This window comes from Rhinoderma darwinii, chromosome 8 (genome assembly GCF_050947455.1).
Source record: "Rhinoderma darwinii isolate aRhiDar2 chromosome 8, aRhiDar2.hap1, whole genome shotgun sequence".
NCBI classification, from domain to species: domain Eukaryota; kingdom Metazoa; phylum Chordata; class Amphibia; order Anura; family Rhinodermatidae; genus Rhinoderma; species Rhinoderma darwinii.
This window is the reverse complement of record NC_134694.1, coordinates 965,525-982,641: the sequence shown is the minus strand read 5'-3', so window position 1 is coordinate 982,641 and position 17,117 is coordinate 965,525. Positions and strand designations below refer to the sequence as shown.

The 17,117-nt window shown below is 53.9% G+C and overlaps 1 protein-coding gene across 2 annotated transcripts; it reads right to left on the bottom strand.

Annotated features, from left to right (window-relative positions):
• Positions 1-1,601: 1,601 nt before the first annotated feature.
• On the bottom strand, positions 1,602-15,683 carry TRAF1 (TNF receptor associated factor 1). Of its 2 annotated transcripts, XM_075834589.1 has the most exons (10): positions 15,059-15,683; positions 9,806-9,887; positions 9,302-9,400; positions 7,770-7,931; positions 7,420-7,491; positions 7,247-7,303; positions 5,353-5,754; positions 4,173-4,350; positions 2,474-2,622; positions 1,602-2,154 (listed from the first exon to the last, which is right to left on the bottom strand). In XM_075834589.1, the coding sequence occupies exons 1-10, from the start codon at positions 15,250-15,252 to the stop codon at positions 1,939-1,941; spliced, it is 1,611 nt and encodes a 536-aa protein (XP_075690704.1). In that variant the 5' UTR covers positions 15,253-15,683; the 3' UTR covers positions 1,602-1,938. The 2 variants fall into 2 exon arrangements, with proteins under 2 accessions (XP_075690704.1, XP_075690705.1); XM_075834590.1 differs by lacking the exon at positions 7,770-7,931 and having other exon boundaries at positions 15,059-15,677.
• Positions 15,684-17,117: the final 1,434 nt, after the last annotated feature.

The following is a 17,117-nucleotide window of genomic DNA, read 5'->3' as shown; positions in this document are numbered from 1 at the left end:
GCTGGATTTACTGTCACTGCCGGTTCACTAAATCCAAAAATCGCTGCAAAACTTGAGATGATTGTAGCAGGAACCTGTAACCATGTGGCACCGAGGCACCTGAGATGCTCCGCCGGCACCCAAGATGCTCCGCCGGCACCCGAGATGCTCCGCCGGCACCCGAGATGCTCCGCCGGCACCCGAGATGCTCCGCCGGCACCGAGGCACCCGAGATGCTCCGCCGGCACCGGAGATGCGCCGCCAGCACCGAGGCACCCGAGATGCTCCGCCGGCACCGGAGATGCGCCGCCGGCACCGGATATGCGGCACCGAGGCACCCGAGATGCTCCGCCGGCACCAAGGCACCCGAGATGCACCGAGGCACCCGAGATGCTCCGCCGTCACCGAGGCACCCGAGATGCGCCGCCGGCACCGAGGCACCCGAGATGCTCCGCCGGCACCGAGGCACCCGAGATGCCCCGCCATCACCGAGGCACCCGAGATGCGCCGCCGGCACCGAGGCACCCGAGATGCTCCGCCGGCACCGAGGCACCCGAGATGCTCCGCCGGCACCGAGGCACCCGAGATGCTCCGCCGGCACCGAGGCACCCGAGATGCTCGGCACGCAGCCGGTCTGTGTCTAGTGCAGCGTCTCCTCTCATGCCTGGAGCTATGAATGTTGTGTGGACATACATGAGAGCAGGAGAGGGGCCCGAGCCCCCTGAGATGTCACCCCAGAACTTTACTGCGTCCCAGCTCCACCCTCGGAGTTCTGCCAGGGCTACACGGCGACTTTGGTCGCGATTACATTGACTTTTATTACCTGCAGGCAGCGCAGAGATCTTTGGTTTCTATATAGCCCGATCCTTATACGCAGCCACAATATGGCGCCCATAGACTTCTATCCTGTACCGGTATAAGGCGTGACCTGTAGCTTTGCACGCTGTGTTGCGGAGGATGCGTCTTCTAGGGGAGAACATCTCCGACAATCGATTCTGCGTCCGGCCGACCGCAAGAGTCTAGAAATGTTCCGGGAAGCAGCTCCCTAAAAATGCCCCTATATCCGTATGTGACGTTCTGGTGATCGGCGCCCCCTGGGTCCTGCGCTGCCCACCTCCCGTTACTTTTGTACGTTTCTCTGTTGTTTCCCTTTAATGTTTTCTATACTCTGGAATAGACGGCGCAGTTACCTGTTATGTCCTCGCCGTGTAACCCTATAGTGACCAACCATACACCGCCATATCGCCACCGGCAGCTGGGCGCTCAGATCGGTTACATGGCGATACAATGTGTTTCCATCTGTGGATTACATGTACTGAGAGGCCCCGGGGGTAAGTTCTCTGATCATGTGGTTACATCTACGAGGCTGAGATCTATGTAATGTACTATACAGCGTCCACAGAGGTCGTCACCCAGCTTTCCACACACCCTGAAAAACACGTTACATTCTCCTCACTTATTGACGTCTATGTAGATGTCAGTGTTTACTGTCACCCTGGCATTCTATTCATTAGCCAGGAACAGGTTGCTGCAGAGCAGGGGATTGTGGGAAAACAATTGTTTAATATTTCATTGTATCGTTCTAAGGAAGAAGCTAAAAAAAAGTAACAAAAAATCCAAAGTTCTATTCAAAATATACTTTATTACAAAACTCTAATAATTTATAACCTGATCACGGATGGCGGCACAAGTCCACGTATATTGTCTGCGGCCAGGCTGATAACAGAAAACAACCGCTTGCTGGTACCTATATTGTGAATGGGGCGCTCGGTGGCTGCGCCATTGTTGTGCCTCTATCTGGGTCAGATCTGGTCGCCTGTCACGTTGTGCGCTCAGTGTCGCCATCTGGAGGCTTTTTCTTTAAATAAACCATAAATAAATCTCCACCGTCCTATATACAATGTATATTTCAGCTCCGCGCTGTGGGGGGAGGGGTAGCTGCCGTTGGTTCAGTGACCACTAGTTGGCGTCTATTATGCAGCGGATAAACATGGTCTCATCCACCACGTAATTGTTCCTTATGGCGTGTAGCTTGGAAAGGGGGCAGAACAGCGGGCAGCCGCTGGCGATATTCATGTCGGCCGCAGGCTTCTGGAAGGAGATGGACGTGGTGTCGGGACGGAACGCATCAATGACGTGTTCACGGTTACTCTGGTCCAGCAGCATGAACGTCACCTGTAGGGAAAGACGAAGCGTAAGTGCGGGCGCCACGTTAAAAAACCACAGGCCCCGGATTCTCTTGCGAGGTGGTGTCTGATTTAATTGTCCCGAGTGACTCGTCTCATTCGTGTGACTGAATTACGCAAATTCCTCGGCCGCCATATTGAAAGTAACTCCCGGCCCCGGTAATCGTACGATGTAATGGCTCCTCTATAGACTGTGATGGTGTTACTATACAAACATGGCGGCGCGGCTTACGACAGGTGACATCTCCCAACAAAGACGATACCGTCTGGAGAGGACGCCATCGAAACGAGGGCGGCGCAGGATTTACCTTGTGCTTGAAAGGCCAGGGCAGCAGGACGTCGTATTCTCCCCTCATTACGGTGAAGAACAGGGAGATGTGCGTTCCCTTCCCGGCACCGTCTCCGTTGAGGTAAACGCGCAGACGCACTTTGTAGCCGTACTTTGCCGTGTAGAACGCTGCAATGAGGGAGTGGTTATAATGTACATTGTTACGTGGTTATATAATATCGTAGCCTCGCCCTTGTGTAAACTATTACTGCCTCCCCTTTATAATGTATAAAGACGTCTCGCCGTCATTAAAGGGGGTTTCCAGTCTTATGTACATAAAGGTATACAGCTCCACCATGGGGACGTTTTCTATATAATCCGTTCAAGGATTCGTTCTTCTGGCGCCGCTTATCTCTGCTTCCTCCTAGATAAGATTGTGACGCCGATACTGTTGTCACTGCGGCAGGCTGCGATTGACTGCCACGGTCCGGTAACTTGTCAGTATGGAGGAAACTCATGCGGTAGCATTTGTCCCGGGGATTCCGCTCCTAGAGGGAGCCCCTGACATCATAGCCCATGTATGGACAGTGACGTTAGGGGCTTTCAACTACGGAGTCCCCGGCCAGAGCATCAGAACCGCTCTGGGTGTGGACTCCGGGGCTGAAAAAGCCCCTAACGTCACTGTCCGTACATGGACTATGATGTCAGGGGCTCCCTCTAGGAGCGGAATCCCCGGGCAGAGATGTCCAGGATTGAAGGTGGTGGCAGCAGAGATCAGCGGTGCTAGAATGAGGAATCCATACACTGAGTATATAGAAAACCTTCCCATTGTGGAGCCGTACGCCCTGATTTATGTGCCCAGAAAATCCCTCCATTGGTTGTGTATGAAAACTTTCTAACTGACAAGATCTCTGCTTGCTGTCAATTGAAACATCATTGTTTACATTCAGAGACTGAAAACCTGTCCTGCTCTTACAGCTGAGGGCTTGTTACAATCTATGGGTAAGTAAGCGTAAGGCCCCAATGACGAGTAGTTTGGCGCAGTTGCTTGTTATTGGCTCTGCGATTTTATTTGGTACAACTGCCGTTTACCTGCAAAATTGTGCGGCCGTTCATGAATAGACTGTCATAGCCGCACCAATCAGGAATCCTCGTTGTCGGCAGCACATCTCCCCGTGTACACGTTCCGTGTTGGTGACAATGGTGAAAACGCTTTAGGGACCGAACGATTGGATTATCCCAATACAGTAAAGCATCGGCCCGAGTAATGGCGCCATTTAACGAGCGCCAATCTACTTCCTCAATCAGCGCTAGTTATGAGCAGAAATCCGCCCGGGTAAACCAGCCTATAAAGGGTCCATTCCCGTCCACACTCCAAACACCACCGAACCTTCTCACATTCTGCACTGTACAGCAGGGAACGAGCTGACCCTGGGGATGGACTGATGGAGGACCACCGTGTCTGGACTCTTATCTTGTACTTCTCAATTACATGATGAGTTTTATACTCCAGTCACAGCCAGAGCTGCTGTTAGCTCTCATGTGGTGGGACCTCACTGCTGCCCCCTATTGGCTCATGGTCTGCATAACATGTACACTAAAAAACGACTGTAGTTTGCAGCTCTGGATGTGACAGGAGTATAAGACATGATGTAGGACAGGAGATGTGATGTATGGCGACCCCTCCTTGTACAGGTCACGGCCGCTGCTCTCTGTACATTATATTAAGGGGTTCATACCTGGAGAGTACAGACTGATCGTTCTTCCCTCCCTCGCGTCTTGACATTTCCTCGTAAGGTCGGAGATTTTCCAAAGGAAGATCCCATCATATGAGGTCTGCTCGAGGGACGCCAGATGCACCTGCAGCCGATTTATCTCCATGTCCTTCTTGGCGATTGTGCAGCGCAAATCTGCGATCTGGAGGCGATAAATGAAATCCAATTATGGAGTAAAAACACGTATGAGCAGCTGTGAAGGAGCGGACATAGTGACGTCTTGTACCCCCCCATTGTAGGGTCTATAGATTGTATACAGTGTGATGTCACAGGGCAGCGGTATTGGGGATTGTAATGAAGCCTCTCTGCATACCTCCGACTGTCCCGTATCCTGCAGCATATCCCCAGATTCTGGGCTGTTTTTCGTTTGTCCCGGGCAGCCGGCGGCATATCCCAGTTTTAACTATATCTTCATCCTTAGGACACAGATGCAGTGGAACCCAACTGTGGAGCAGGGAGTAGTCAGCTCCCTGCTCCACCACTCACTATGTAAACACCAGCCGTGAGCGGCGTCACAGGAGCGATGCAGTGAGGTGATTACTGCGCCCAGCCGCACAGAGCACGGCCAGGAGCGGCATTATACAGTGTGGGGGCAGCTATAGGGGGCATTATACCGTGTGGGGGCAGCTATAGGGGGCATTATACCGTGTGGGGGCAGCTATAGGGGGCATTATACCGTGTGGGGGCAGCTATAGGGGGCATTATACCGTGTGGGGGCAGCTATAGGGGGCATTATACCGTGTGGGGGCAGCTATAGGGGGCATTATACCGTGTGGGGGCAGCTATAGGGGGCATTATACTGTGTGGGGGCAGCTATAGGGGGCATTATACTGTGTGGGGGCATTATACAGTGTGGGGGCAGCTATAGGGGGCATTATACCGTGTGGGGGCATTATACCGTGTGGGGGCAGCTATAGGGGGCATTATACCGTGTGGGGGCAGCTATAGGGGGCATTATACTGTGTGGGGGCCTTATGCTGGACGTGGGGGCCTTATGCTGGATGTGGGGGCAGTTATGGAAAAAATTTAGAGGGGAATGATTTGCCAAGGAGCTGTTCCGGTGCCGCATCTATTCCCGCTCTACATCACGTCACAGTTGGGAGCGGCTCTTCTATGACATCACCAGCAGCTCTCCGTTTCTCACCTTGGTCTCGCAGGCCCGGACCCTCCCTCGCTCCTCGTTGCTTTCCTCCAGGGCTGTGGCCCGTTTGACGTTGGAGCTGTCAATCTCTCTGTTCATCACCATGATGATATTTTCTGCTACCTGTATCCGGGACTCCAGCGCACAGATCCTGGAAATAAGATGGGGCCCCGTCACCCCGCCGTTATGAGAGCCGCAGTCCGTGGCCATCTCCTCGTCGACAGACTCTCCATTGCGGATACTTGCAGGTAATTTGTGGCCGTCTCCATTGTAGTCACAGAATCCATTTTCTTTCACGGCAGCAGCAGGACGAGCGCTCTGTATCTGCAGTAACACCGGCAACACCAGGGAGACGTGCGACGCCGCCGCCAACCCCTCATGGTCCCTTATCTGGTCCCTGCTCCCCTGGAAAGAAACAGATGTCAGGGACAGAGGATGATGGGGGTAGATGGATGTAAAACGTAGTCATCCCGTAGGTTTCCTTGAATCCCCCCCCACCCCGCACACAGATTGTACAACCTTATTAACACCTAATATCCCTGGCAGTTTGGGATGGTGAAGGGGTCAATGATAGGGGCGCGGGCACAAGTGTGTCAATGTAATATAAGTCCAGAGTACTTTATAAGGATGAGAGTTCAGTGCAGAATCCACATTCACTGATTCTCTGTATAAAGTCATAGTTATAAGAAAACATTCTGCTGCCTGCAGCCACCACCAGGGGGAGCTCACCACATAGATATGTACAGCCACCACTAGAGGGAGCTCACCACATAGATATATACAGCCACCACTAGAGGGAGCTCACTACATACAGATATATACAGCCACCACTAGAGGGAGCTCACTACATACAGATATATACAGCCACCACTAGAGGGAGCTCACTACATACAGATATATACAGCCACCACTAGAGGGAGCTCACTACATACAGATATATACAGCCACCACTAGAGGGAGCTCACTACATACAGATATATACAGTCACCACTAGAGGGAGCTCACTACATACAGATATATACAGCCACCACTAGAGGGAGCTCCCTACAGACAGATATATATAAAGTCACCACTAGAGGGAGCTCTCTACATACAGATATATACAGCCACCACTAGAGGGAGCTCACTACATACAGATATATACAGCCACCACTAGAGGGAGCTCACTACATACATATATATACAGCCACCACTAGAGGGAGCTCACTACATACAGATATATACAGCCACCACTAGAGGGAGCTCACTACATACAGATATATACAGTCACCACTAGAGGGAGCTCACTACATACAGATATATGCAGTCACCACTAGAGGGAGCTCACTACATACAGATATATACAGCCACCACTAGAGGGAGCTCACTACATACAGATATATACAGCCACCACTAGAGGGAGCTCACTATAGACAGATATATACAGTCACCACTAGAGGGAGCTCACTACATACAGATATATATACAGCTACCACTAGAGGGAGCTCACTACATACAGATATATACAGTCACCACTAGAGGGAGCTCACTACATACAGATATATATACAGTCACCACTAGAGGGAGCTCACTACATACAGATATATATACAGTCACCACTAGAGGGAGCTCACTACATACAGATATATATACAGCCACCACTAGAGGGAGCTCACTACATACAGATATATACAGTCACCACTAGAGGGAGCTCACTTTACAACCATACACCCTTTACTTCTTGGTGCCCCAGCTCCTGCCCCTATTTAACAATCCGTCTGTGACCCCCCCACAAGATTAGCACACTCCTCTCCTGATATAGTCTGTGGGGCCTGATCAGATGATCTCGTGACGGTTGCAGGAGTTCCTTCCACAGCAGCACAGAGGGTTCTTTTTACACTGATGCTGTTTTACTTACCCTGTAGATGCAGCCCAAAGGAGCAAAGCGGCAGTCCATGGTGTCGGGTTGGTTGTTCTGGAGGGAGAACAGAATTTTGATTTTATCCAGAGAAATCCTATATTTTGGGGCTTTTGCCCCCACATTTGCATCACTTTCAGTATTAACCCTTTCTAGACCAGTGATTTTCTTACTTTGCTTTTGGTTGGAATATTTGATTTCCTGGAATTTGGATCCTTGGATAAAGTTTTCTCACAATTGTGTTTCTGAAATAAAGGAGAAATATTAGTGACCTTGTGAGGACACGTCTATATAATCAGGGATATCCGCACAGTGAGAGAAGCTGCAGGGCACAGCACAGCGGGTGATCAGTGCTGAAACACCCGTTATGTTATAAATGTTCACTTCAGGACACCCCAATAGGAATATGCCAGAATATTTTAACTCTTTAATGTTGTGTGCGCTATTCTAGAACAGAAGAATCACTCCGAGCTGGGGCATGCTGGGGCTTGTAGTTGAACAGTTCTGGAGGTTTATGTCTTACTGGACTCAGGTGTCTGGGGATCCTCTGGAAGCACTTTGGACACACTGAGGTGTTGTTGGAGCATTCGTGTTCCAAGTGGAAGGCCAGAATTTTCCTCTGAAGCATTTCCCCGCACCCGGTGTGACAGCGTATCGCGACATAATTACAGACGCTCTGGTGATCCTGCGATATAAACATGGTGAATATTTCAACCGAACAGCAGAGAAAAGGGAAATGCTGAAGAGTCCTGCAATTCTCAGTGATGTCACCGCTGCTCTCTAGTGATGGATAGGCTTCATTCTCAGTGATGTCACCGCTGCTCTCTAGTGATAGATAGGCTGCATTCTCAGTGATGTCACCGCTGCTCTCTAGTGATGGATAGGCTGCATTCTCAGTGATGTCACCGCTGCTCTCTAGTGATAGGCTGCATTCTCAGTGATGTCACCGCTGCTCTCTAGTGATAGGCTGCATTCTCAGTGATGTCACCGCTGCTCTCTAGTGATGGATAGGCTGCATTCTCAGTGATGTCACCGCTGCTCTCTGGTGATGGATAGGCTGCATTCTCAGTGATGTCACCGCTGCTCTCTGGTGATGGATAGGCTGTATTCTCAGTGATGTCACCGCTGCTCTCTAGTAGATGGATAGGCTGCATTCTCAGTGATGTCACCGCTTCTTTCTAGTGAATGGATAGGCTGCATTCTCAGTGATGTCTCCGCTGCTCTCTAGTGATGGATAGGCTGCATTGTCAGTGATGTCACCGCTGCTCTCTAGTGAATGGATAGGCTGCATTGTCAGTGATGTCACCGCTGCTCTCTGGTGATGGATAGGCTGCATTCTCAGTGATGTCACCGCTGCTCTCTGGTGATGGATAGGCTGCATTCTCAGTGATGTCACCGCTGCTCTCTAGTAGATGGATAGGCTGCATTCTCAGTGATGTCACCGCTGCTCTCTAGTGAATGGATAGGCTGCATTCTCAGTGATGTCACCGCCGCTCTCTAGTGAATGGATAGGCTGCATTGTCAGTGATGTCTCCGCTGCTCTCTAGTGATGGATAGGCTGCATTCTCAGTGATGTCACCGCTGCTCTCTAGTAGATGGATAGGCTGTATTCTCAGTGATGTCACCGCCGCTCTCTAGTGAATGGATAGGCTGCATTGTCAGTGATGTCTCCGCTGCTCTCTAGTGATGGATAGGCTGCATTCTCAGTGATGTCACCGCTGCTCTCTAGTAGATGGATAGGCTGTATTCTCAGTGATGTCTCCGCTGCTCTCTAGTGATGGATATGCTGCATTGTAAGTGATGTCACCGCCGCTCTCTAGTGATGGATAGGCTGTATTCTCAGTGATGTCTCCGCTGCTCTCTAGTGATGGATAGGCTGCATTGTCAGTGATGTCTCCGCTGCTCTCTAGTGAATGGATAGGCTGCATTGTCACTGATGTCTCCGCTGCTCTCTAGTGATGGATAGGCTGCATTGTCAGTGATGTCACCGCTGCTCTCTAGTGAATGGATAGGCTGCTTCCCGCACTTGTAGTTTATTAGTAAGTCTATACTCACCTCGTATTCTCCGAGGACCCCACTCCACTGGCACCCGGACGTCACGCAGTGAACTTTTAATTCTGAGATTTCTTTATTAATGGCCGTGTCACTGAAAGCCTGAAATAGAAACCAGAATTGAAGGTTGATGAGGCCACGGTGGGTCGTGGGCGCAGTTATCAGTCCGGGCACAGTGTGAACGGGAAACTTATACACCAGGAGGGGAGGGCAGGGTGTAATATGGAAACCTTGGAGGGATTCCCCGGGGGTCAGATTGTGGGAATCCCCGGGACTAGATAACTGTGGGGGGAACCCCGGACATGGTCAGCTTCGCTTTCCTGTCTGTCTGTTTTAGATTGTAAGCTCCAATGGTTCAGGGACCAATGCGACTAAATATTTTGTATGTAATACTTGCGTGGGGGGGGCTATAATGATAGGGCCCATGGATTTTATTCGAAATAGCGCAGTGTATACAATGCCTTTCATATTAGTGGGGATCTGAAATACTCTGTGCTGCAGACCTACCTTGTCTTCTGTTAGGTAGCTGTCCTCCGTCAGGGAGCCTGGGTCTTCTTCACACTTGGGGCAGATCGGAGTTTTATGATTTCTGTTCAGGAAACATAGAATGGAGATGCAGCCTGTGTGATAATCCTGCCTGGAGGGGTCGGCACATGTCCCAGGACTGACCACGCCAGCGGGAGGGGTTGTTATAAAGTGCACCGCTCCATAGAAAAAATCATTGTGACTGGAGTATAAGACAGATTGTGACTGCAGCTCTGTATGTGACTGGAGTATAAAACATGGACATTGCAGACAGTTATAACCCCCATACTAATCTCTATAGGATATGACGCTATGCCATATCCTGTGGAGTGATCTCTATAGGTGACGCTGTGCCCCGCGGCGTGTGTTCTCTGGGTGACGCTGTGCCCCGCGGAGTGTGCTCTCTGGGTGACGCTGTGCCCCGCGGAGTGTGCTCTCTGGGTGACGCTGTGCCCTGCGGAGTGTGCTCTCTGGGTGACGCTGTGCCCCGCGGCGTGTGCTCTATGGGTGACGCTGTGTCCCGCGGCTTGTGCTCTCTGGGTGACGCTGTGCCCCGCGGCGTGTGCTCTATGGGTGACGCTGTGTCCCGCGGCTTGTGCTCTCTGGGTGACGCTGTGCCCCGCGGAGTGTGCTCTCTGGGTGACGCTGTGCCCCGCGGAGTGTGCTCTCTGGGTGACGCTGTGCCCCGCGGAGTGTGCTCTCTGGGTGACGCTGTGCCCCGCGGAGTGTGCTCTCTGGGTGACGCTGTGCCCCGAGGCGTGTGCTCTCTGTGAGACGCTGTGCCCAGCGGAGTGTGCTCTCTGGGTGACGCTGTGCCCAGCGGCGTGTGCTCTCTGGGTGACGCTGTGCCCCGCGGCGTGTGCTCTATGGGTGACGCTGTGCCCCGGGGAGTGTGCTCTCTGGGTGACGCTGTGCCCCGCGGCGTGTGCTCTCTGGGTGACGCTGTGCCCCGCGGCGTGTGCTTTCTGGGTGACGCTGTGTCCCGCGGAGTGTGCTCTCTGGGTGACGCTGTGCCCCGCGGCGTGTGCTCTATGGGTGACGCTGTGTCCCGCGGCGTGTGCTCTCTGGGTGACGCTGTGCCCCGCGGAGTGTGCTCTCTGGGTGACGCTGTGCCCCGCGGCGTGTGCTCTCTGGGTGACGCTGTGCCCCGCGGCGTGTGCTCTCTGGGTGACGCTGTGCCCCGCGGCGTGTGCTCTCTGGGTGACGCTGTGCCCCGCGGCGTGTGCTCTCTGGGTGACGCTGTGCCCCGCGGCGTGTGCTCTCTGGGTGACGCTGTGCCCCGCGGAGTGTGCTCTCTGGGTGACGCTGTGCCCCGCGGCGTGTGCTCTATGGGTGACGCTGTGTCCCGCGGCTTGTGCTCTCTGGGTGACGCTGTGCCCCGCGGCGTGTGCTCTCTGGGTGACGCTGTGCCCCGCGGCGTGTTCTCTCTGGATGACGCTGTGCCCCGCGGCGTGTGCTCTCTGGGTGACGCTGTGTCCCGCGGCTTGTGCTCTCTGGGTGACTCTGTGCCCCGCGGAGTGTGCTCTCTGGGTGACGCTGTGCCCCGCGGCGTGTGCTCTCTGGGTGACGCTGTGCCCCGCGGCGTGTGCTCTCTGGGTGACGCTGTGCCCCGCGGCGTGTGCTCTATGGGTGACGCTGTGCCCCGCGGCGTGTGCTCTCTGGGTGACGCTGTGCCCCGCGGCGTGTGCTCTCTGGGTGACGCTGTGCCCCGCGGCGTGTGCTCTCTGGGTGACGCTGTGCCCCGCGGCGTGTGCTCTCTGGGTGACGCTGTGCCCCGCGGCGTGTGCTCTCTGGGTGACGCTGTGCCCCGCGGCGTGTGCTCTATGGGTGACGCTGTGCCCCGCGGCGTGTGCTCTCTGGGTGACGCTGTGCCTCGCGGCGTGTGCTCTCTGGGTGACGCTGTGCCCCGCGGCGTGTGCTCTCTGGGTGACGCTGTGCCCCGCGGCGTGTGCTCTCTGGGTGACGCTGTGCCCCGCGGAGTGTGCTCTCTGGGTGACGCTGTGCCCCGCGGAGTGTGCTCTCTGGGTGACGCTGTGCCCCGCGGAGTGTGCTCTCTGGGTGACGCTGTGCCCCGCGGAGTGTGCTCTCTGGGTGACGCTGTGCCCCGCGGAGTGTGCTCTCTGGGTGACGCTGTGCCCCGCGGAGTGTGCTCTCTGGGTGACGCTGTGCCCCGCGGCGTGTGCTCTCTGTGAGACGCTGTGCCCAGCGGAGTGTGCTCTCTGGGTGACGCTGTGCCCAGCGGAGTGTGCTCTCTGGGTGACGCTGTGCCCCGCGGCGTGTGCTCTATGGGTGACGCTGTGCCCCGCGGCGTGTGCTCTCTGGGTGACGCTGTGCCCCGGGGCGTGTGCTCTCTGGGTGACGCTGTGCCCCGCGGCGTGTGCTCTCTGGGTGACGCTGTGCCCCGCGGCGTGTGCTCCCTGGGTGACGCTGTGCCCCGCGGCGTGTGCTCCCTGGGTGACGCTGTGTCCCGCGGCTTGTGCTCTCTGGGTGACTCTGTGCCCCGCGTAGTGTGCTCTCTGGGTGACGCTGTGCCCCGCGGCGTGTGCTCTATGGGTGACGCTGTGCCCCGCGGCGTGTGCTCTCTGGGTGACGCTGTGCCCCGCGGCGTGTGCTCTCTGGGTGACGCTGTGCCCCGCGGCGTGTGCTCTCTGGGTGACGCTGTGCCCCGCGGCGTGTGCTCTCTGGGTGACGCTGTGCCCCGCGGCGTGTGCTCTCTGGATGACGCTGTGCCCCGCGGCGTGTGCTCTATGGATGACGCTGTGCCCCGCGGCGTGTGCTCTCTGGGTGACGCTGTGCCTCGCGGCGTGTGCTCTCTGGGTGACGCTGTGCCCCGCGGCGTGTGCTCTATGGGTGACGCTGTGTCCCGCGGCTTGTGCTCTCTGGGTGACGCTGTGCCCCGCGGCTTGTGCTCTATGGGTGACGCTGTGCCCCGCGGCGTGTGCTCTATGGGTGACGCTGTGCCCCGCGGCGTGTGCTCTATGGGTGACGCTGTGCCCCGCGGCGTGTGCTCTATGGGTGACGCTGTGCCCCGCGGCGTGTGCTCTATGGGTGACGCTGTGCCCCGCGGCGTGTGCTCTATGGATGACGCTGTGCCCCGCGGCGTGTGCTCTATGGGTGACGCTGTGCCCTGCGGTGTGTGCTCTATGGGTGACGCTGTGTCATCTCTGTACAGATGTCAGAGTTTCCCTGGTGCGTCTGTGTGGCTGTTCTGTGTGGGTGCTGGACTCTCCCAATCTCTGTGCTGATAACGGGGATCTCCGGCTGAGTGTCTCTGATCCCGGGTCTGCGGCTGCAAAGGTCAAACCTACAACTAAACTCCTCTAACTAGTTCTGGAGACCCTCTTCATCCTGCAGGGTCATGTGACGGGTCCCACACCGGTTCCTTGGATCGTTACAGGATCATGTGATTGGCGCACAGGTTCTGGGATCATAACAGGGTCATGTGATGGGCGCACAGGTGCTGGGATCGTTACAGGGTCATGTAATAGACACACAGGTGCTGGGATCGTTACAGGGTCATGTGATGGGCGCACAGGTTCTGGGATCGTTACAGGATCATGTAATGGACACACAGGTGCTGGGATCGTTACAGGGTCAAGTAATGGATACACAGGTGCTGGGATCGTTACAGGGTCATGTAATGGACACACAGGTGCTGTGATCGTTACAGGGTCATGTAATTGACACACAGGTGCTGGGAGAGTTTCAGGGTCATGTAATGGACACACAGGTGCTGTGATCGTTACAGGGTCATGTAATGGACACACAGGTGCTGGGATCGTTACAGGGTCATGTAATGGACACACAGGTGCTGGGATCGTTACAGGGTCATGTAATGGACACACAGGTGCTGGGAGAGTTAGAAAACACCGCTCTGATAAACATACTGTAACTGTAATCAGTCCAAAAAACTGACCTAATACTTGTCACAGTTGAGGGTTTGTTACAATGTATCAGTGCAGGTATTGTGTATCAGTCTGATTGTGGATAACAAGGACAGTTGTACTAAATGAGAGTAAGGGCCTGTTCACATCAGCGTTGGCTTTTCGTTCCGGGGGTACGAAATTAATAACGGACTCAGACCGCGTGTCACTCACTGCATCTCCTATTCTGGAGCTTTTTTGCGGACCCCGTCGCCCATAGAAGTCTATGGGTGCCTGAAAATCATCATTTTAAAGAAAAGATGCCGGAAAAAAAAAAAAAGTGCACGCACACGGGACACACACTGGTGACGCACGGGACACACACACTGGTGGCACACGGGTGACGCACGGAACACACACTGGTGACGCACGGGACACACACTGGTGACGCACGGGACACACACTGGTGACGCACGGGACACACACTGGTGACGCACGGGACACACACTGGTGACGCACGGGACACACACTGGTGGCGCACGGGACACACACTGGTGGCGCACGGGACACACACTAGACACACCGGTGGCACACGGAACACACTGGTGGCACACGGAACACACTGGTGGCACACGGGACACACACTGGTGACGCACGGGACACACACTGGTGACGCACGGAACACACACTGGTGACGCACGGAACACACACTGGTGATGCACGGGACACACACTGGTGACGCACGGGGCACACACTCGTGGCGCACGGGACACACACAACACACTGGTGGCACACGGGACACACCGGTGGCACACGGAACACACTGGTGGCACACGGGACACACACTGGTGACGCACGGGACACACACTGGTGACGCACGGAACACACACTGGTGACGCACGGGACACACACTGGTGGCGCACGGGACACACACTAGACACACCGGTGGCACACGAAACACACTGGTGGCACACGGGACACACACTGGTGACACACGGGACACACACTGGACACACTGGTGGCACACGGGACACACTACAGGACACACACTGGTGACACTACAGGACACACACTGGTGACACACTACAGGACACACACTGGTGACACACTACAGGACACACACTGGTGACACACGGGACACACTACAGGACACACTGGTGACACACGGGACACACACTGGTGACACACGGGACACACACTGGTGACACACTACAGGACACACTACAGGACACACAGGCATGAAAAACGGACACGTTCGTGTGAATCTGGCCTTCGCTTTCCGTTTGTCCCTATGAGCCGGACGCCTCGGGGGGATCTGGGGTACGGACCCCCAGTGGCCCTTGGAGCGGTACGTACATAGAATGTCACTGACCTGACGATCCAGGACAGGCACGGCGAGCAGTAACGGTGTCCACACAGCGTCTGTTGCGCTTTCTTCAGCACGTTGTTACAGTTGCAGCAGAGATATTTGTTCCCGGGGACGTGGTCACAGATTCTGGCCGGATACCCAGACACAAACTCGTTCTCATGTGGGTTAGAGCCGGGGTCGCTCCTCAGCCGGGACATGACTGCCGCTCTCACCCCCTCCGGGGACTTTATCTCACCAGAGACCGCGGAGATCCCCGATCATCTCCCCCTCCCCCTCTCGGTGCTTTCCCAGCAAACAGGAAGTCAAACAAAAAGTTCGAAAGATTTTATAAAATGTTACAGAGGAGAATGTGATAATATCCAGCGCAAAGCATCATGGGACCTGCCACTAACCGAAAACTACACACGGTCTACTCCCCATTCACACCGGGGGGAGGATGACTGTAGGACAGGTGAATACAATCTATTGTTCTCTTATCAGACATGTCAGGCTGGGGGGGGATGACTGTAGGACAGGTGAATACAATCTATTGTTCTCTGTTATCAGACATGTCAGGCTGGGGGAGGATGACTGTAGGACAGGTGAATACAATCTATTGTTCTCTGTTATCAGACATGTCAGGCTGGGGGGAGGATGACTGTAGGACAGGTGAATACAATCTATTGTTCTCTGTTATCAGACATGTCAGGCTGGGGGAGGATGACTGTAGGACAGGTGAATACAATCTATTGTTCTCTGTTATCAGACATGTCAGGCTGGAGGGAGGATGACTGTAGGACAGGTGAATACAATCTATTGTTCTCTGTTATCAGACATGTCAGGCTGGAGGGAGGATGACTGTAGGACAGGTGAATACAATCTATTGTTCTCTGTTATCAGACATGTCAGGCTGGGGGAGGATGACTGTAGGACAGTGGATACAATCTATTGTTCTCTGTTATCAGACATGTCAGGCTGCTGGAGGATGACTGTAGGACAGGTGAATACAATCTATTGTTCTCTTATCAGACATGTCAGGCTGGGGGGGGGGATGACTGTAGGACAGGTGAATACAATCTATTGTTCTCTGTTATCAGACATGTCAGGCTGGGGGAGGATGACTGTAGGACAGGTGAATACAATCTATTGTTCACTGTTATCAGACATGTCAGGCTGGGGGAGGATGACTGTAGGACAGGTGAATACAATCTATTGTTCACTGTTATCAGACATGTCAGGCTGGGGAAGGATGACTGTAGGACAGGTGAATACAATCTATTGTTCTCTGTTATCAGACATGTCAGGCTGGGGGAGGATGACTGTAGGACAGGTGAATACAATCTATTGTTCTCTGTTATAAGACATGTCAGGCTGGGGAGGATGACTGTAGGAGAGGTGAATACAATCTATTGTTCTCTGTTATCAGACATGTCAGGCTGGGGGAGGATGACTCTAGGACAGGTGGATACAACCTATTGTTCTCTGTTATCAGACATGTCAGGCTGCGGGAGGATGACTGTAGGACAGGTGAATACAATCTATTGTTCTCTGCTATCAGACAAGTCAGGCTGGGGAGAGGATGACTGTAGGACAGGTGAATACAATCTATTGTTCTCTTATCAGACATGTCAGGCTGGGGGGGGATGACTGTAGGACAGGTGAATACAATCTATTGTTCTCTGTTATCAGACATGTCAGGCTGGGAGAGGATGACTGTAGGACAGGTGAATACAATCTATTGTTCTCTGTTATCAGACATGTCAGGCTGGGGGAGGAAGACAGTAGGACAGGTGGATACAATCTATTGTTCTCTGTTATCAGACATGTCAGGCTGGGGAGGATGACTGTAGGTCAGGTGAATACAATCTATTGTTCTCTGTTATCAGACATGTCAGGCTGGGGGGAGGATGACTGTAGGACAGGTGAATACAATCTATTGTTCTCTGTTATCAGACATGTCAGGCTGGGGAGGATGACTGTAGGTCAGGTGAATACAATCTATTGTTCTCTGTTATCAGACATGTCAGGCTGGGGGGAGGATGACTGTAGGACAGGTGAATACAATCTATTGTTCTCTGTTATC

What these genes read in the sequence shown, in the direction of transcription:
- TRAF1 (XM_075834589.1), bottom strand. Translation starts at nt 15,252, where the DNA reads ATGTCCCGGCTGAGGAGCGACCCCGGCTCTAACCCACATGAGAACGAG. An exon ending in GGGTCCTCGGAGAATACGAG is followed by an intron (nt 7,932 to 9,301) that starts GTGAGTATAGAC and finishes TTTATATCGCAG; the next exon opens with GATCACCAGAGCGTCTGTAA. An exon ending in TCCCCAGACACCTGAGTCCA is followed by an intron (nt 7,492 to 7,769) that starts GTAAGACATAAA and finishes CCTTTATTTCAG; the next exon opens with AAACACAATTGTGAGAAAAC.